This window comes from Pyrus communis, chromosome 1 (assembly GCF_963583255.1).
Source record: "Pyrus communis chromosome 1, drPyrComm1.1, whole genome shotgun sequence".
NCBI lineage: Eukaryota > Viridiplantae > Streptophyta > Magnoliopsida > Rosales > Rosaceae > Pyrus > Pyrus communis.
In genome coordinates this window covers 13,646,595-13,666,209 of record NC_084803.1, presented here as the reverse complement: position 1 = coordinate 13,666,209, position 19,615 = coordinate 13,646,595, and the positions used below count along the sequence as shown (strand labels likewise).

General features: G+C 37.9%; 3 protein-coding genes and 1 long non-coding RNA gene across 6 annotated transcripts; 3 read left to right on the top strand and 1 right to left on the bottom strand.

Annotated features, from left to right (window-relative positions):
- Window positions 1-153: 153 nt before the first annotated feature.
- Window positions 154-1,787, top strand: LOC137713229 (UBP1-associated proteins 1C-like). Its single transcript, XM_068452511.1, has 4 exons — window positions 154-352; window positions 472-546; window positions 639-775; window positions 1,013-1,787. Exons 1-4 carry the CDS (start codon window positions 266-268, stop codon window positions 1,485-1,487), a joined length of 774 nt encoding a protein of 257 aa, XP_068308612.1. The 5' UTR covers window positions 154-265; the 3' UTR covers window positions 1,488-1,787.
- A 5,941-nt stretch (window positions 1,788-7,728) lies between these two features.
- LOC137713235 (uncharacterized) lies at window positions 7,729-9,323 on the top strand. Of its 2 annotated transcripts, XR_011065290.1 has the most exons (3): window positions 7,729-8,604; window positions 8,769-8,879; window positions 9,002-9,323. It is a non-coding gene; the product is annotated as an uncharacterized lncRNA (long non-coding RNA). The 2 variants fall into 2 exon arrangements; XR_011065289.1 differs by lacking the exon at window positions 7,729-8,604 and having other exon boundaries at window positions 8,629-8,879.
- Window positions 9,324-11,903: 2,580 nt separating this feature from the next.
- LOC137749181 (uncharacterized) lies at window positions 11,904-12,805 on the top strand. The gene is made up of 6 exons (XM_068489325.1): window positions 11,904-12,043; window positions 12,113-12,199; window positions 12,307-12,346; window positions 12,438-12,491; window positions 12,572-12,628; window positions 12,714-12,805. The coding sequence occupies exons 1-6, from the start codon at window positions 11,904-11,906 to the stop codon at window positions 12,771-12,773; spliced, it is 438 nt and encodes a 145-aa protein (XP_068345426.1). The 3' UTR covers window positions 12,774-12,805.
- A 2,134-nt stretch (window positions 12,806-14,939) lies between these two features.
- LOC137710653 (uncharacterized) lies at window positions 14,940-17,616 on the bottom strand. 2 transcript variants are annotated; one of them, XR_011064992.1, is made up of 6 exons: window positions 17,468-17,616; window positions 16,523-16,605; window positions 16,273-16,365; window positions 15,652-15,807; window positions 15,459-15,576; window positions 14,940-15,340 (listed from the first exon to the last, which is right to left on the bottom strand). XR_011064992.1 is itself a non-coding variant. In XM_068449741.1 (6 exons), the coding sequence occupies exons 2-6, from the start codon at window positions 16,530-16,532 to the stop codon at window positions 15,287-15,289; spliced, it is 402 nt and encodes a 133-aa protein (XP_068305842.1). In that variant the 5' UTR covers window positions 16,533-16,605; window positions 17,468-17,616; the 3' UTR covers window positions 14,940-15,286. The 2 variants fall into 2 exon arrangements, 1 of the variants encoding a protein (XP_068305842.1); XM_068449741.1 differs by having other exon boundaries at window positions 15,652-15,778.
- Between the last annotated feature and the right edge of the window lie 1,999 nt (window positions 17,617-19,615).

The following is a 19,615-nucleotide window of genomic DNA, read 5'->3' as shown; positions in this document are numbered from 1 at the left end:
AACTACGCAGCACAATGGGCTTAAATTGAGATAAACGTAGTTAAAATTTTGGGCCTTCACATGTGGGCCGAAATGTATCGGCAATCAAGAAACCGGTCGCGTTCTTTTTGGTATGGAAACTTATAACCAAAAACCCTAATTCTGAATCCTCCCGCAAATGCCTTAACCCCCCGGAACTTGGATCAACTCTTCGGTCACCTGGTCGTAGAGCTTTCTCTCTCCTGGATTTGATTTTGGGTTTGTTTCATACGGCTGAATCAGAGAGATGGTGTGGTTTCAGTGCGAGGATTGCGGAGACAACCTCAAGAAACCCAAGGTTTTGGGTCACTTTAACTGCTGCTCGGCTCGAAAGGTCTCTTCTTTCCCTATCTAAGACTCTGTTTGGTTGCCGAGAAAGTTTGGGTTTTAACTTGTTGGGTTGCTAATATTGTCGCTGTTGTTGTTGTTGTTCTTGTTGAAACAATGTTTCAGCTTTCGTGCATTGATTGCGGAGAGACATTTGGGAGAGAAACCGTTCAGGGTCACACACAATGTATGACTGAGGCGGTGAGCGCTCATTGTTTGGATTACGAATCGAACGGTTTGGATTAGGAAATATTTTGAATTCAAGGGTTTGGTTTCTTTGTTTTTGTTTGCAGGAAAAATACGGTCCCAAGGGGGCACAAGGGAAACCTTTGAATGGTGGGGGAGCCAAGCCCAACAACAAGGATGGAAAGCAGCAACCCGATTTTGATATTACTGTTGGGCTGACTAAGCGATTCCCATGGTTTTGTAGGTATGTTCATCTCATCCTAGTTTGTTCATAATCTTTTATTCGCGTGTTTGTTTAGAGGGCGTATCAAAAGAATGCGGTGAATTTGAAAGCAATGGTCCGAATTGATCCAATTAGTTCGATTGAAGAAATGCATCATCTGATCATATGTATGATATACTATTTAGCGAGGTTTTCGGTGTTTGCAGTCAGTTTTCTTTTCATGATTGGGATCTGATCAGTATATATTTGTACTTTCAGTATTTGCAACACTAAAGCCACTAGTGAGCAGACCCTGCTGCTGCATGCTGAAGGAAAGAAGCACAGGGCAAAAGCCCGAGCCATCCATGCAGCAAAGCAACAGCCTAAGCAGCCGGAAGAATCTGTTCCGGATACAGAACCTCCACCCAAGGACACTCCCAAGGGTGAAGTTCTTGAGAATAAACAAATAGAAGAACCTAAATCGCATGATGCGTCTAGAGTCAATTCCGAACATCAAAGTCCTGAAGCAGAGAATTACACCTTGCTGAAAAATAAAAAGAGAAAGCTTGATGCATCCAAGAACGATGAATCGAGAAAGAAAACTAAGGATAATACATCAGATGAAGTAGGAAATGGCAAAGTGGTTCAGAGTGGGAAGACAGAAGCAAATGGGAAAGAGAGAAAACTCACTACGAAAATTGTAGACATCGAAATTTCAGTAAAACAAATGTTCACCAATGCATTAAAGTTTTGACGTGTCAAGGCATACATGGCATACGCCACGTGTTGTACAAATTGTACACATGGCGTGTGACTCAACAAAATAGGAAGAAATACCCTTGAAGGATTAAACAAGTTTTTCTTCTCATTTTGGGCAATGACAAGGCAAGTACATTTCAATCCATTGAGGATCAAAACAAGTTTTTCTTCTCATGTTGGGCAATGACAAGGCAAGCACACTTCAATCCATTACGGATCAAAGTAAGTTTTTCTCATTTGGGCAATGACAAAGCATACACATTTCAAGTTTAAAATGGTGTTAAGTGGGAAATTAGGCCATAAGTTACACCACTTCAATTTCAATATTGCATTAAGTGGGAAAATTAGGCAATGGTGCTTGGAAAGGAAAAAAATATTTTGTGGTGGTGATTCATTCTCAAAGCCTATAAATAGGCTTCTCCATCAAGGTATCAAACATCAACCAATTCACAAATACATTTCTCTACTCCCAAATTGGAAGAGAATTCCCCAAATCCTTGAAGCTTTGAAACTCCAAAGCTTCCAACCATCCAAATTCCCAAGAAAAGCCAACACACACCAAAACCAATTCACAAATACATTTCTCTACTCCCAAATTGGAAGAGAATTCCCCAAATCCTTGAAGCTTTGAAACTCCAAAGCTTCCAACCATCCAAATTCCCAAGAAAAGCCAACACACACCAAAACCAATTCACAAATTTGGCACGCCCGGTGGGATAATCTCTACCTCTCATCTCTGTCTCCGTTCAAGATATTCAAGCACAGTCCATGGCTTCAAACAAAGAACAAGTCATGACTATCGGCACTACCTCCATTGAAAAACAGCTGGTTCAGATGAAGGAAACAATTGCAAGGCTGCTAAAGACTGCAGAGGAGAAAAACTTGCAAACCGCCGGACTCATCAACCGTCTGGAGGCACAACATGGCCTCAAAATGAAACCAAACTCTCTTCCAACTAAGAAGACCGAAGAAGGCTTTAACCCAAATGCCTACGAACTCATGTCAAAGGCTAGGCATGACTTTGCTTCCTCTTCAAATCTTGGAAAGAAGGTTTCAAACACCGTCAACGACAAAGATCATTACCTCACCAAAACTCAAAAGAAGTTGAAGGAACATGGTTACGGAGTTGACAACAACCAAAGCACACCTCCAAAATCAATGACATCAAGCAAGGGACAAGCCGTTCTTGCAACCACCAAGGGAAGAAGCATAAGCACTTCCGCCGCAAATGGAGCATCCATTGGTGCCACAACCACTTCTCAACATGCCGCTGCAAAGTTGGTACTGCTAAGCAAGCAAGAGCAGCATCAAAGGCGCGAGTCGGTCATCCACCTGACCTTGATGGGGGCACCAAAGCATGCTATTGAGGCACACAAGATGACACCCCAAAATGGCCAATGGGGTTCTTCATCAGCACTATGGATGTCTGAAGGAAAGTCATGTCTATTGGTTGCACAAGTCATGACCATCGGCGTCACCTCTGTTGAAGAACAACTGGCTCAAATGAGCGAAGCAATTGCAAAGCTTACACAGACTGTGGAAGAGAAGGACTTGCAGATTGCCGCACTTGTCAACCAACTAGATGCGCTGCCCGACGTGAAAGTCGACCCAAATGTTGGCCTATTAAAGAAAGAAGTCGACGAAGAAGAGGAGCCCCCAGTGGAGAAAGTCGAAGAGAAGCTGAAGCTAGACCAAGCAACGGCGTTCATGGAATCTCTCTCTATCCAGCAGCTACAGGAGATGATCGCAAGCACTATCAAGACACAGTACGAAGGAAGCTCGCATGACTCCGTACTGTACTCAAAGCTTTACTCCAAGAAGATTGATGCTTTGAAGATGCCAATGGGTTATCAGCCCCCAAAATTCATGCAGTTCGATGGAAAAGGCAACCCGAAGCAACATGTCGCCCATTTCATTGAAACTTGCAACAATGCTGGGACAGAGGGAGACTACCTTGTCAAACAGTTCGTACGTTCGCTGAAAAGTAATGCTTTTGACTGGTACACCGACCTCGAACCTGAGTCTATCAACAGTTGGGACCAGCTAGAAAGGGAATTCCTCAACCGTTTCTACAGCACTCGTCGTACTGTAAGCATGCTAGAGCTGACCAGTACGAAACAGTGGAGAGATGAACCTGTCATCAACTACATAAATAGATGGCGCTCCTTAAGTCTGGATTGTAAAGATCGGCTTTCTGAAACCTCTGCCATTGGGATGTGCGTTCAAGGCATGCAGTGGGGACTACACTACATCCTTCAAGGCATCAAACCACGAACATTTGAGGAGTTAGCCACCCGCGCCCATGATATGGAGTTAAGCATCACCCGTCATGGGAAGAAAGAACAGATCGCCGACTACAAGAATGACAAAGTTTTGGGGCCAAAGGTGGATAAGGCTGCGTGGAAACCCACCAAGGAAGCAATGACGGTCAACACAACTCCAGTCAAAACCCATACACGAGGCAAGGCGATTCAAACCGAAGCTTTTCGTGATCAAGAGATACGTAGACGCACTTTGAAGGAGCTTGAGGAGAAGACTTATCCATTCCCCGACTCTGACGTGATTGCCATGTTGAAAGACTTGCTTGACAAAAAGGTGATCAACCTACCTGAGTGCAAACGGCCGGAAGAGATGAACCGTACTGACAGTCCAAGGTACTGTGGATTCCACCGCTTCATTGGTCATCCGACGGAAAAGTGCTTTGTGCTAAAAGATCTCATCATGAAGTTGGCTCAGAAAGGGATCATCGAGCTAGATCTTAATGATGTGGTGAAGTCAAACTATACCACTGTCACTTCTGGCTCTTTGAACTCAAAATCTTCACCTCAACCGCTGGGGGCATGCTCCAAAACCATGTCAGTCACGTCAAGTGAAGTTGAAGGATGGACTCATGTCACTCCGAAGAAAATGCACAAGAAACATAGGTCTCCTCCACAAGTTCACCAATCGGAAAGGGGGCAAAGCAGCTACCGTCAACCTTCAAAGCTACATGAAAGTGTTGAGGATGAGGAAGTTATGACACAAAGATCGTCCGTTGCCATCACAATGCGCGATTTCTTCCCCAAAGACTTCTTCAATCACTCGGTCAAGACTCCTTGCTATGAAGATTGCAAGGAATGCCTCTCTAAGATCGTTTGACAAATTCAACCAACGCTCCTCGTTCGCACGAGCCTAAAAGGCGACAACCAACGCTCCTGGTCCGCATGAGCATAAAAGGCAACAACCAAAGCTCCTCGTTCGCACGAGCCTAAAAGGTGACACCAAAAGCTCCTTGTCTGCACGAGTTGAAACTGCAAACGACACCACAAGCTCCTCGTTCGCACGAGCCTAAAAGGCGACAACCAAAAGCTCCTTGTCTGCACGAGTTGAAACTGCAAACGACACCACAAGCTCCTCGTTCGCACGAGCCTAAAAGGTGACACCAAACGCTCCTTGCCTGCACGAGCTGAAACTGCAAACGGCACCAAACGCTCCTTGCCTGCACGAGCTGAAACTGCAAACGGCACCAAAACGCTCATTGCCTGCACGAGCTGAAACTGCAAACGGCACCAAACGCTCCTGGCCCGCAAGAGCATAAACTGTGTACGGCAAAATCATCAAAAAAAAAAAAAAAAAAAAAATCATCACTCATTTGAACTACGTCATGACTTGATCCCTCCTCAACCAAGGGTACGTAGGCAACTTGAAACTTCAAAACTTCAAGTACAGTCACATCATCAAAAAAAAAAGGGAAATAACACATCTTGGTGATGTATATGTTTTATCTGTATTTAGCACAATACACTAAATAAGTAAAGCATGTTCATTGATCTCCGAGAAATTACAAGTGCGTACAAAAAAAAAAAAAAAAAAAAAAAAAAAAAAAAGAGATGGAGCTTTCATAAAGGTTGTTCACGTGAAGCCCCACTACTTGGGAAAACTACAGAAGCGGGAGGCATCAAAGAAGAGGCCTCAATACTTGGTGGAACGCTAGATGAGCCAGGAAAAAGGTGCCTCTGGAAAAAAGCAGCAAGCCTTTGACGGTCACTTTGACGGTCACTTTGAATTCGACCACTGGATTCTTGCAGCTCATCAAGCTTCCTCTTCATGCCCGTCGAATAGTTATTTGCAAGCACATGCAAACTTCTATTCTCGTGCTTAAGCTGTTTGATCTCTTGCTTAAGAGTTTCCACATCCGCCATCAATGATTCCACTTGGCGGGATCGAGCAAGTAGGCGTTGGCCCATGTTGGACACAGAGCCTGCGCACTGAACACTGAGAGTTAGGGACTCTTGAACGGCCAACTCATCGGACCGTTCTGAAAGCAGCCTACTATCTTTTGGAGTGAGGAAGTTCCTAGCTACTATCGTAGCTGTTGTTGCGTCCTTCATCACAGAATCTTCACCTGTCAAAGGGCCATTAGAAGATAAGAAAGAAGGGCACCATACATTTACCTGACGCGGCGCACTCGGATCACTGCTGAGACTCAAATCTAAGCAAATGTTAGACGGGTTAGCCATTGTCAAAAGGTTAAAAGAGAAAGGTGGATGGAGTAAAATCAGAAAGGGCCGAAGACGATTTTCACAAACGGGCGATCTTCAAAGTGTGCATGTTGGAGGTAATCGATACCTCTATAAAAAGCCAAGGCGACACGACCACCGATTCAAAAAATCGGATTTTCCTGCGTGAAGTTCGGCGACGCTTTCGCGGCTTTTCAGATAACGCGTTCAACTTTGTCAAAAGATCTCTGACAAAGTTGAAAACACGTGAAGGTTATCATCCCAACTACGCGCCTTTGCCAACAAGCGTGGTGACAGAGCCGCACCCGTGACTACTTTTTCGAAGAGGCGCTCACTCAGAAATCGAAGAGACGTTTGTTAAAAAATCGAAGAGACGTTTGTCGACAAGGGTAAAAGAACATAACCACCACTTGCTATTGGGAAATCCCTATATATGTCGACCTTCATCTTTTATGGCAAGGCAGACCTGAAAAAAAAAAAATGCCCAACTCTTCCTCACCTCTGAGGGCGCACTCCCAGCAAAGCCTTTCGAAATACTCAATTTTTTCTTCTTCCCCAAAGAAGATACCGGATGCCTGGAGTACAGATGACCCAGGAGGAAACGGTAGATTGAAGTATGTGGAGACAAGCACAACAAATACATGTGCTGATCCATTCGCCGCTTCTTCAAAAGCAAAGGTATCTCATATCATCAAGGTCGAAAGCAAAGGTATCTCATATCATGCTTTTTCCTTGTCTTTTCCTTTGTCCTTGTTCTTACTCGCATGGCAAAGTGAAAGAGAGCAATCAGCCGGCACTTAGAGTCAGTCTTCCGATCTGGAACCGACTACCTGGAACCTTTGCCTGGTTGCTTACCTAGCGTTGCTCGAGTAGTCATCTTCAACGGTTGATACACTGCCAGAGAAGGGACAAGGAAACTTCAAACTTTCCAATTCGTATTCAATACGAATTGGAAAGATTGAACAAAGAAACAGGTCAGCACCTCCACCTCGTACTTGCCTGCCATATCCTGAAACCGCTCGTAGACCTTCGGGGGAGACCAAAATTTCCTGCTGCCCAGTTCAAGAGTAGCACAAAGGAAAATCAACGATTGGAGGAAACCAGAAAATCTTCCAGTCGAACTCAAGATCAAGCCTCGATGGCCCTTGAAGAAATTTCCTGCTGCCCAGTTCAAGAGTAGCACAAAGGAAAATCAACGATTGGAGGAAACCAGAAAATCTTCCAGTCGAACTCAAGATCAAGCCTCGATGGCCCTTGAAGAAATATCCTGCTGCCCAGTTCAAGAGTAGCACAAAGGAAAATCAACGATTGGAGGAAACCAGAAAATCTTCCAGTCGAACTCAAGATCAAGCCTCGATGGCCCTTGAAAAAAGAATCCTGCTGCTCAGTTCAAGAGTAGCACAAAGGAAAATCAACGAACGGAGGAGACCAGAAGAATCCTCCAGCCTAGTTCAAGATCAAGCCTCAATGGCCCTTGAAGAAATCACAAGTCCGATTCAAAATCAAGTGTTCACCACCCTTGAATCAAATTCAACTCCAGATAAAAGGAGTAAGTTCAGACCTTCGGGGGAGACCAAAAGAATCCTCCAGCCTAGTTCAAGACTAAGCCTGTGGAAAATCAACGATTGGAGGAAACCAGAAAATCTTCCAGTCGAACTCAAGATCAAGCCTCAATGGCCCTTGAAGAAATTTCCAGCCCAATTCAAGATCAAGCCTCGACAGCCCTTGGGTTGACATCTACATTAAGGGACTTCAAAACGCATCTTCTACACGTGACAAGCACATGTCTACGACGCGCCTTGAAGTGGGGGCATTTGTAGACATCGAAATTTCAGTAAAACAAATGTTCACCAATGCATTAAAGTTTTGACGTGTCAAGGCATACATGGCATACGCCACGTGTTGTACAAATTGTACACATGGCGTGTGACTCAACAAAATAGGAAGAAATACCCTTGAAGGATTAAACAAGTTTTTCTTCTCATTTTGGGCAATGACAAGGCAAGTACATTTCAATCCATTGAGGATCAAAACAAGTTTTTCTTCTCATGTTGGGCAATGACAAGGCAAGCACACTTCAATCCATTACGGATCAAAGTAAGTTTTTCTCATTTGGGCAATGACAAAGCATACACATTTCAAGTTTAAAATGGTGTTAAGTGGGAAATTAGGCCATAAGTTACACCACTTCAATTTCAATATTGCATTAAGTGGGAAAATTAGGCAATGGTGCTTGGAAAGGAAAAAAATATTTTGTGGTGGTGATTCATTCTCAAAGCCTATAAATAGGCTTCTCCATCAAGGTATCAAGCATCAACCAATTCACAAATACATTTCTCTACTCCCAAATTGGAAGAGAATTCCCCAAATCCTTGAAGCTTTGAAACTCCAAAGCTTCCAACCATCCAAATTCCCAAGAAAAGCCAACACACACCAAAACCAATTCACAAATACATTTCTCTACTCCCAAATTGGAAGAGAATTCCCCAAATCCTTGAAGCTTTGAAACTCCAAAGCTTCCAACCATCCAAATTCCCAAGAAAAGCCAACACACACCAAAACCAATTCACAAAAATAAAGTGGAAGAAGTTGATTACACCAACCCTAAAATCGGTATGAAATCTGAGTAAAATCGTTTCTTGCTTTACACTAAAATTGTGCAATGCATTTGTGAAATGGACACGATATCATGAAAGATGCACCTTTATATACATTTGTTTTACGTCATTGCTAGTTTTCAGTATAAAATTGATCTGCGTTATTATGCATGGGTGCAGAATGATGGAGTCCTGAAGATGAGGAAATTGAAAAAACTTGTGCTGAAGGCTCTTGAAGAATCCGGCATAACAGATGACGAAACCAAACTGAGTACTAAGCTTGAGCACAAGGTTTGCGGCCAATCCAATGTTTATTTGTTCATCTTTATTCATTATCTGCAAACTAGTAGTATCAACTTATCTTCGACTCATCCTTTACATTATTTTTTACAATACTTATTTTTTGGTGCCAGATCAATTCGAGCTCCAAATTTAGAGTCGACAACAAGTATGTTTATTTGGCTGCCAAGGATTAAAGTGCGTCAGTTTGAAGCGGAGTGTGACGCACTTCAGCGTAGTATATTGTCCTTTGAAGCCTTATCCCGTCATTCAAATTCAGATTCGAACGCCGAGTTACAAGTCTAGGACGCGGGGGAGCTTAGGTTACATCTACGTTTTCTGATCATTTCTTCCGTTTGAAGAGTTTTCGGAAGAAATATCCTTGTCATTAATTCTTCAATTCTCTATGAATCAGACATTGTAACGATTGTCCCGTAGTAAAAGATGCATTCTTAATTTGTTTTGTGTTTCGGAGAGGAGGCTTAATAAAAAACTTAATGTTTATCTTCACCAACAAGGTCATGAAATAACAAGAAGAAGATGATAAAATACCCGTCCTCTGTACTTTAGGTACTATGTTTTCAGGCAACGGGTGATGATAACTGCGGCGAGTGTAGAAACGGAAGCACTTTGATTCAGCTCCAACTCCCCTCTACAGTCGACAAGGTCGATGCCTTTGGAATGAGACTGATTTGCAATCTGTTCCACTCCGGTCATCTGATCATAAGACTTCACCTTACAAAGTCGAGAGTCAATCAAATATCCCATGTTATAGTCACCTATGTTGCAAAACGACACGAGATACGTCGACATGGCGACACAGAAAATTTCAAAAAATAAGGACACAAATACGGTTAAAACATGACAATTAAAATATAATAAATTTATTATAAATATTATATATATATATATTAAAAACAATATATAAAGTGAGAAGGCCAGTTTGGTGAAGCTTTCAAAAATGCCAAGAAAGCCCCTTCATTTTCTTCACAATTGAAATCCAAAAAAGTTTCGAAAATGAGGACAAATTCGTAAACAACCATTACTGAATAGAAAACAAATAAAAAAAATCTATAAATGGACGTGCTTAACAGTTAACCCTCATAAACTGCTAAGCAGTAGTGGGCAGTTCAAAAACACAAATTAAAAAAAAAAAAAAAAAAAAACTATCTTTACCATATATGTAACAAAGAAGGTTACAGTAGAAAGAAAATATAAATAAATAAATAAAAAACAAAATTCAAAAAGTATTGGAAAAGAAAACGGAAAATTGAAAAAAAAAAAAAAAGAAAAACAAGTAGATGTGCTTAAGCCTCTCAACTGCTAAGCGGTAGTGGGCAGTTTTCTCCCCCATAGAATTCCACAATCTGAGTTGGAAACAAAACATGGTAATTAAAATAAAAAAATCATGATAATTATCCTCTAAAAGTTAGTAGTTATGGAGAGGAGAGAGAGATAAATAATAAAAAGGCAACAAAAAAATATTAAAAATAAAACAAATTAAAAAAAATAGAAAAAAAATAGATAATCCAAACTAAAATGGCAAAACCGTTCGGAAGAGAAGAGGATGAATGTGGCATCATTTTTGAAACTGCTATGAGCATTTATCGTGTGGTTTTTTAAATAGATATCTATGGGAAAGCGCCTCAAAAAAATTTTGACTAGCCGGGTTTCTTTTTTAGTTATTCTTCTCTTTTATTCACCTTAATTTCTTGATGCATGATTTTTAACAAATATTTCTTAGAATGTTTATGCTTCCATTTTGATTAGTACGGTTCTTGCTATATTTTAGATTATTAAACAAACAAACAACAAATAAAAGTAAAGGGACGTGATGGGTAACTCCTCCATTTGAGGATGAGATATTAATATCTCACAAAATTATATTAAACAAAAAGAAACAAATAAAAGTAGGGGACGTGATGAATAACTCTTCCATTTTAGGATGAGATATTAAAGTCAGAGATAATTGTACTGAACATCATTTTAGGAGAGAAATATTAAAAAATTAAGTAAAAAAAAAAAAAGCAACATAGTGAATAAGTGCTCTCCATTTTAGGAGAAAGAGATATTAAACAGAAAAATTAAAATTTGTTATATTGGAAAAAAAAAAGGAAACGAAAAAACAAATAAAACAACAGGAATATTGTGAATAACTTCTCCTCCATTTTAGAAGGAAATATTAATATCTAACAAAATTATATTAAAAATATCTAACAAAATTATATTAAACAAAAACAACGTAACTGCTCTCCATTTTAGGAGACAAATATTAAACATAAAATTAAAATTTGTTTTATTGGAAAAAAAAAAGGAAGAAAAAGTTTAAAAAAAATAAATGGACAGGAACGTATCTCCTCCATTTTAGGAGGAGATATTAATATCTAACAAAATTATATTAAAAATAATAATAATAATGTGGGAGAAAAGGGATAGAGGTTATCGTTAGTTTAAAAAAAAAACGGTGAACTTCTCCCACTACCAAGCAGTAATTTCTTAGTTCCCACGTACATTCTCATTTGTTCCATTCCGGCTACAATATTATTATATGTACTCCCCATCTCCTTTGATTATGTGGCCAAATCTTATACTCCCCTTTTTTTTTGCTCCGCCTTCACTTCTCTAAGTTGTTCTTTTTCTTTGATCTTTTTTATTTTGTGTTTGTAAATGATATGAGCTCAATCCCCATCTCCGTCAATTTTTAGCATGCATGCTGTCATTAATTGGATACTAGAAGCATGGTGATGGAAGCACAGTCGTACGAGATTGGTGGGTTTTCACTTCCTTTCCCTGCATGGTTGTACTCATTTTACACATTTCCATGTAAGCATAATATGTAATTGTATGATTCCCAGATTTAGCTTCAGTTGGGTTTTTTAATTTCTTCCTTTGAAATCTTCATTGTGCGTTTTTTAAATTTTGGTCAGATTGTGAATTTCAATTTTGATTATCTTAATGTGCTATACGTGTGCTATGGTAATTTTAAAAATTATTTGTTTTCATTCTTAGGATATTTACAAGAATACCCACAAAAAAATGAAGAAGGAACCTATTGATAAGATCTCAAACAGACGTGTCTGTATTTTTACACCTGGTTGGGAGATATCTGTCGGAGTAAAAACTACTGATCTAAGCCAACTGATTCTCAAAGAGTGGAAAAAGAAGAAGCATGAGCAGTATGTATCCTAAATTATATACAAATTTGTTACAAGAAATCTAACATTATATATACCTTCAATATATAGGTGGCGCATGAAAAAGGATGTGGAAGAATTAAAACCTTCAACAACTCCTCAGATCATACGTATTTGGAATAAAGTCCAACAAATAAGGTACAACACCATTTCTTACCTATTTATTTTTAATGGCATTCTCTATATCATTCTACAAATTAATTATCTCAAATTATAAAATAAAATAAAACAATTTATGGGTGCAGAAAAAAGATTAACAGTGGCCAAACAACTTTTCTAAATACGGTAAGTCTTCTCTTATTTTCATACAAAAGTATACTATAAATTCAAATTGCATTCAATTTTCAAATATAAATAAAATTGCATTTTTTGTTAGTTTTACAAGCATCACACCCGTCTCAAAGTACAAAGGTTGAAGTACAAGATTAAGGTAATATTTCTTATTATTTAATTTTGTAAATATTGTTACAATTTGTTACCTCAAACTTGACAAATATATTTATCTTTCAGTATTCTACAAGTAACTGGAGTAAAAGTATTGCCATGAGAAAATTGTCAAACTTAAAGGTATTTAGGTTAAGTTGCTTACAATCTTTATAGTTGGGATTGTGCATTATAGTTAGACTTCTTATTTTATCATCATTGCTTGCAGATTAACCATGAAAATCTAAAGCATCAAGTGCAAGCAAATGGGTGGCAAGCATGGCTTTGATTTCACACGTAGGCGCTATGTTTACATATGTACATGTTGAAAACTTATGAATCTGAAACATTTTGATTTAAGGACATTAAGTGTTGTCAATATGTATTTAGAAATCAAATTACATGTCATATTTTCATATTTTTTTATTTATAAATAGTATATGTTTTCCCATTTTATCTTCGTTGTTGTTTTAAAGAAAAAATAGTAAAAAATGTATGAGAGATTACTCACATATGTGCAAATTGGATGGAATATATGCTCCTAAATTATTCAACAAATGTGGCAATATGACAATATGGCATGCGATAACACCATTATCACTTTGGAATGATGGGATGATTGTACGGTAGCACCATTATCTCATCAACCTTTCTTCAACTCAAGCAATTGGAACTACGTTGCCTGACCCATGCTCTAATGTTGAACATCTCAGTCCCAACCCAAAATGGCACACCCATAATTATGTACTCACTCCTCTAACTGCATCAACTATCCCATTCACACAACCATTGAACAAATGATCTGCCAACCTGCTCGAATGACGCCAAATATTGCCCATAATACCTTTTTGTCCACCATAATAAAAAAATGTTGTTGTGCACCCTTTTAATACAGCCACTAATCCTCATGTTACAAAATATATTGATCATTTCATATTTTCTATACAACATTAAATAATTAAGCATATTTTTTTATTTTTTATATGAGAGTTTAAGGAACCTAACTCTTGATCTTCTGTACAATATTTAAGGGTAAAATGGTACTGATGGAGATAACAAAATTCTAACTAGACTGAGTAACTTAATTACCAAAGTCATAATAATGATCAAGCATAGCTCATTTCGTGAAATCAAATTCTATCAGCCAAACAAATAAAAAAGACACCATAATAATTAGCAAGCAAAAAAAAAAAGAAAAAAAAGGTGGATTGGTTAGTGTACAATTCATAAATTTCATTTTTAGGCCCCCATCTTCGTTGGTCTATGTATTGAACAATGACGGATTACCTTGCCCTCATTAAGGGGTTAGGGTGGTGATGGGGGTGACGCCTCTACTTGGTGGAGGGGTCGTTGTGGTTTATCCCTTGACACTGCTTGGTTTGTTATTATGTTTGCCTCTCCGTAGGCCTATTTATGATATGGTTTTGGTTTCCAAAAAAAAAAAAAAAAAAAGACTAAGTTAGATGATTGAACATAATAAAAAATTGAAAATAATAAGAAATTGTTGTGATGGACACAAACACATTTTATAAAATAATCACTTAAGAAATATAAGAATATCTAAAACAACACATCTTTGGGGCGCGTAGCGCCCGTGATGCAAAAATGCCTCTCGCACGCACGTTAGTGCGTGCAGAGAGGCTAGTACATATTAAAAACAATACTTTGAATTCATGATAATTAAACGGATGCGAATGGAGAGAAAGAGGACCTGTCAACAAACTTTTAGGTTTTAGAAAAAGGACTGAAGAGTGGGTCGCAAACTTCAGGTTTTAGAAAGTTTCAATATTTACAAAATTATCCCAAAATGTCTTTGACGTTTACAAAAAATCTCCGTGTCCAAACCGTGTCTAAACCTACTTTTTGCAGCCTTCACAGTGGATAGAGACCTTCAAAACCTATGTCTGTAAAACAGAGGAGATATTATAAACATGTGAAAGTTGTAATCTTTTGTGATTGGTGTTGTTCCGGGAGCGTCCGAGGCATGTCGGGTGTCCAACACTCCGGAGAGAGAAGAATGGCGGAAAGCGCCAATTGGTTGAAGGTTACGTTCATTCGCTCAAGTACTAACTCAACTGCAAGATGGAATTGGCACTCGGGAATGAAGAAGCCGAAATCCTCGGTGTGTCCGTGCAACAGTCAGTCATAACAGATGAATAAGTCTCATGTATGTTGGTTGCAAGCACGACCAGACAAGTCAACAAATCAGATTTTGATCGGAATTCGATAATAGTATAAACGGTTCCGGATTAATACAACATAGTGGGTAGTGTGTCCTTGTAATGAGGGCTCAGGGCCTTGCTTAAGCTCTGTCGTGTAACCATAACTTTAATGCTGTGCTTAATTATAAGTTCACGCTACAAGGCTCGTTAAGTTTGTCATTTAGTGAGCTAAGATGATGGAAAGCTCGTACAATGGTCAACTTCTGGTTTCGGCAACTGAAATGCGTTCAAAGTTTAAAGATGACACATCCCTGTATTTCACCTCCATAAAATTCTGTATAGTTACAAAGTTTACAAACTCAAATACTCGTCTCGCCGCCATTTGTTCATACAAATATGAAAATACGAAAACTGTAGCTCATCATCATCCAAAGCTTGTAGTCTTGACGTCTAAAGAATTGTATGGGAAGTTCAGGTTCTTTTCATCTACTCCTTTCCTTTTTTTCATTTACCTCCCCTTCCACCGGAAAAAAAAAAAACAAAAAAAACGTTAGTATTTGTGTCCTTACGGGCCCTTCCAATCCCACTGATTTCTTCATGCTTGTGAAGATGTTGCTAGCACGCTTCCGATTGAGCAAATCTAGAACATCCGAAACAATGCTATGATCAACAGCACCACAGAACAAACTAGTGCCTGCAACAATTGGATAATTATGCCAATTAATTCTCTGATACATGGTTGAAGATGTAAACTTTAAACCGCAGAAACACGCTAGAATGGAAACACGTAATCAAAAGAAAGAGAGATATACAGCAATTGCAGAGGCGGCTAGTCCTGCTCGCTCCCTAGGATCCTTCCGATAGTAATTTCCAAAATAGAGAACTGTGGCATAGTACCACATTAATGGGAATACGAAGCCTAAAAGAAAACTGTGGTGCAAGATACAGGAGTGAGACAAGGAATAATGAAAACAGAGGAGGGATAGAGGAATTAAAGATACTCACGAAAACCATCCTATCCCACAGCCAAAGCATGGAAGCTGTTTCTCGTATATTCCTGACGGAAAGTCTTCTGCATCTCTAATTAGGGAATATTTGCCTTTTTCAGGATCTGCAGCATCTTTTGCTTGCCCTACCATGACCATAATATCTCTCACTTGTCTGGATAAACAGTTGATATAAAAGATCCAGTAGCTATAAAGATCTTGTTTATAGACAGAAAGAGAAATTACATATATCCGGGATCAGATTCATGACATTTTAAAATTACAACTGCATTCCAGCCCAGTATTTGTTCAGGAAGTCTATTAACACAATCATCAATTCTAGCTTGCTGATACATTCTCCCGCTAATAGGTTGTAACCAAGCTGATTAGTGCTGGAAGTTGATACAACTAGAGGCATTCCAGTTTAAGTACAATGTTAAAAATTATCTAAACAACAAACTATCATAATTGGAAACAGTGAATGATTGACGAAAAACACAATTTGATCGAACAAACACATTCCATAGTCCATGAGAGGAAGATTGATACTTGTCACGGATAATTCTGAAAGCACTTATAAGTTATAAGTTGCGAATCCCAAATAGGCTTCGCTAAAGAAAATGTGAAAACAAGATCCTACCTTTAAATATTGAATAATATCGAGCTGATGGTCTCAAACGTTCAAGATGCTTTTCCGATGGTGATTTCACTAGCTCAAGGTCGTTTGAAGCATCTGCAACACCAATAAATCTTGTATCAGAGTAAGGAAGTTGTAAAATCATGACTGGTCATGTCAACTTAATCGTTTTAGTTCTGAACAAGTAAATATATAGTCATAATTTATAATGCAAAGAAGATTAAGCCCGAGTGATCAAGAGAAGTTTGCGTACTTTGATCCATGCGTCCTACAGCAGAATTGCAGAAGAATACGAGGAGTCAAAATCCTGAATTCTGTTACCACACCTTTGTATGCCTGTTCCACAAAATTAGAACTTCAGTTCATATCCAATTTATCCCAGATTTTTTTTTTGGTCATAATCTTTGAGAAAACATTCATCTTTACTTGCTCACATAACAAACATAAAACTTGAACTAAAGTTTGCAACTGTTTGGAGCTAAACAAGCCCTCCCTTATATGCTTAACAATAATTCAGAAGTCACCTTTCTCATGGCATACAAATTCATTCCATACAAATTAAAGCATACTACGGGAATCGGGATCATTAGCTTAAACCGGAATTGAACACAAGCAATTGATTGTGGCTAATCAAGCACTCCCCTTATTATGGTTAAAAAGGATTCACAAATCACCTTTTTCGGGGCATGCAAATTCATTCAGTACAAAATTATAGCCTACTACGGGATCGTTCACTTAAACCGGAACTGAACACACGGGTGGATTGGACCCAGCAACATTGCTATTCGCCAGCTCAGGTGGACATACGACACAGGATTTACACGGTACTATGATGGACAACTACTTGGGACAACAAAACCTTAGTCCTTGTGAGTGGTGTCCTAAAAAATTTCATTAACTATTAACTCATATCTAATTATCTATGAATGTGCTGCAAAAACTTCCACAATTATTCCAAATCACCCCAATTCAGCTCATAAATCATTGAACTAAGAAATTCAAAATTCAAGCACACAATCATATCAAGACAAATTATTGAATACCCATCAAGTATTAACAAGAAAGTTTGGCAAAGCTTTGAACTTTATGCAAATCCCAACAAACCTAGAAGAGAAAAACAGTTTATTCAAACAAATCAATCATAAAAATTGAAAGAAAATTTGCGGATAGAAGAGCTGGAAGAGAAGAAGGAACTTACCCAATGATTTGCAGGAACTGGGGAGCAAAATTCCAATGAATTTTCTCCTCCACAGATCAAAAATTCAGAGGGGACCTTTGTGAATTAGAGGGAGAGAGGGAGAGAGAGGTCTTGTAAATGTCAAGCAAGGCTCCCTTCAGCATTAAACAACTGAAAGCTCAGAAAAATTGACTCCTCCTTTTTGTCTATTGTCTTTAAAAAAAAAAATGAATTGTTATTGACATTTAAAAATTCTCATTCTATACTTCAAATTTTTTATATTTAAAAAGAAAAATACGAGTGTAGAATGAAATTTTTGGAATGCCAATAACACTTTCCTTAAAAAATAAAACAAATAAAATACAGTTGACATACTTATCAAGTTATTAAAAGAAGTATTTCTTTATATTTTTTATTTTCTCAGGGTTTTGGTTTTATTGATATGTTTTTATATTTGGTAGTAGTTGCTAAAATTATTCCAACCGGATTTTTTTATGAGAATTTTAGGAATTTGTGAATCGTGTCTATTCATCGTATATTATATAAACAGTTTTTGTCAAATACTGTTTGTATTTAATTTAAAATAAAAATATTTAAAATAATTTATGATCGTATGATGTACAATGAACGAAACACGATTCGAGAATCATCAAGATCCTCACCAGAAGAAACCGGCAATGTTTCGGATTCAAAATTATTTGCTGAATGGTTGGCGGAGGAACCAAAGATTTTGATTGGATGATAGTCAAAAAGACACCTAAGCCCATTGTGTTTGACTCTCAATTTTCTGCGGAACTATGCAATATGATTGGTCGGGGACTTCAGGGCCTTAGAGCTCCCACAGTTGACATGTCATTTTTCCGTTGTTTTTGTTTTTCTATTTTCCGGTTTATGCGCCCGCAATGATTGGAAAGAAATTATGCTATTAACCAAGATTATTTTTATCATTCAGTACTACGGTTTAATGATTTTTTTTTATTAAAAATAAAATGTCTTATGTTTGAATCTCGTGGATGACGGATTCGATATCAAATTAGATTGCTCATTGTGTAACTTAGCCGAACTCTTCATTCTTTTAATGTAAAAATATTGATGTATTAAAAAAAATAAAAAATAAAATCAAGATTGTCTTTAATTTTAAAATTTTAATTTGTAAAAAATACTAGGTTGGATACTCTCTGAAGTCCTAGTATATGAATAACGATTTAAAACAAAATTGCACCTTAACCTTTTTATTAAAATTTAAAACTTCAAAAAGCTACTGTGCATAGAACTTTATTGACTATGTTTAAGAATGTAATGCATACACACGACATTTATTAATTTACGATTATCATTGCAAATGTCAGTTGTTGCTTGAAGATATATAGAAATCTATGGATGAAGTGTTAATTTTGTTCTTGAATTACCACCTCAGTAAAAATTATGTTTCTAAACTATTATTTTAGAAAAAATCAGTAATTAAATTATAAAAATCTGCCAATTACATCTTTAATATTATTTGAAGCTATTATATTCAATATTAACAATTTAAGTCATGTTGCTTGTATGTCATTCACATTGGAATGTAGATTGATAGTTTTTTATAAAGAAATAGTGTATGGAGTTAACTTTGGAGGATAAATTGGTAGTTTTACATAATAAATAGTGTAAGTTAACTTCGGATGGTAAATTAGACGTTAGATTTGCAACCTATATGAAATGTTAAGGGCTTATAGATGAGAAAATGACAATATTACATTCTAAAGTGTGTCAAGTAATTTAAGTTGACGAAAACTTAGATAAAATAGCTTTAATTATAATACACTCTAAAGTGTGTCAAGTGCTTTAATTATAACCCTTGCAACCCAGAAAGAAGAAGAAGGAGGAAGAAAAAGAGGAAGAAGAAGAAAAAAAACACCCAACCTAACCCAGTTCATCCCCCCTGTAACCCAGAAAGAAGAAGGAGAAGAAAAAGAAAAAAAAAAACAAATCCAAAGCGAACCCAATTCATCCCCCCCTTGCCAACCCCAAATCCATCACTCTCATCCATTCTCCACATCCTCTTCCACACCCATCCTTCACTTTCTTCGCGCACCCATCTTCTCGTCGACGGGATCTAAGGTTTTTTTTTTTTTTTTTTTTTTTTTTTTTTTTTTTTTTTTTTTCTGGGTTGTAGGAGGGAGAAGA

What these genes read in the sequence shown, in the direction of transcription:
- LOC137713229 (XM_068452511.1), top strand. Translation starts at nt 266, where the DNA reads ATGGTGTGGTTTCAGTGCGAGGATTGCGGAGACAACCTCAAGAAACCC. An exon ending in ACTGCTGCTCGGCTCGAAAG is followed by an intron (nt 353 to 471) that starts GTCTCTTCTTTC and finishes ACAATGTTTCAG; the next exon opens with CTTTCGTGCATTGATTGCGG. An exon ending in CGATTCCCATGGTTTTGTAG is followed by an intron (nt 776 to 1,012) that starts GTATGTTCATCT and finishes TTGTACTTTCAG; the next exon opens with TATTTGCAACACTAAAGCCA.
- LOC137749181 (XM_068489325.1), top strand. Translation starts at nt 11,904, where the DNA reads ATGAAGAAGGAACCTATTGATAAGATCTCAAACAGACGTGTCTGTATT. An exon ending in AATAAAGTCCAACAAATAAG is followed by an intron (nt 12,200 to 12,306) that starts GTACAACACCAT and finishes TTATGGGTGCAG; the next exon opens with AAAAAAGATTAACAGTGGCC. An exon ending in GAAAATTGTCAAACTTAAAG is followed by an intron (nt 12,629 to 12,713) that starts GTATTTAGGTTA and finishes CATTGCTTGCAG; the next exon opens with ATTAACCATGAAAATCTAAA.
- LOC137710653 (XM_068449741.1), bottom strand. An exon ending in ATATTATTCAATATTTAAAG is followed by an intron (nt 15,779 to 16,272) that starts GTAGGATCTTGT and finishes TGGTCATGGTAG; the next exon opens with GGCAAGCAAAAGATGCTGCA. An exon ending in TGTGGGATAGGATGGTTTTC is followed by an intron (nt 15,577 to 15,651) that starts GTGAGTATCTTT and finishes CTTGCACCACAG; the next exon opens with TTTTCTTTTAGGCTTCGTAT.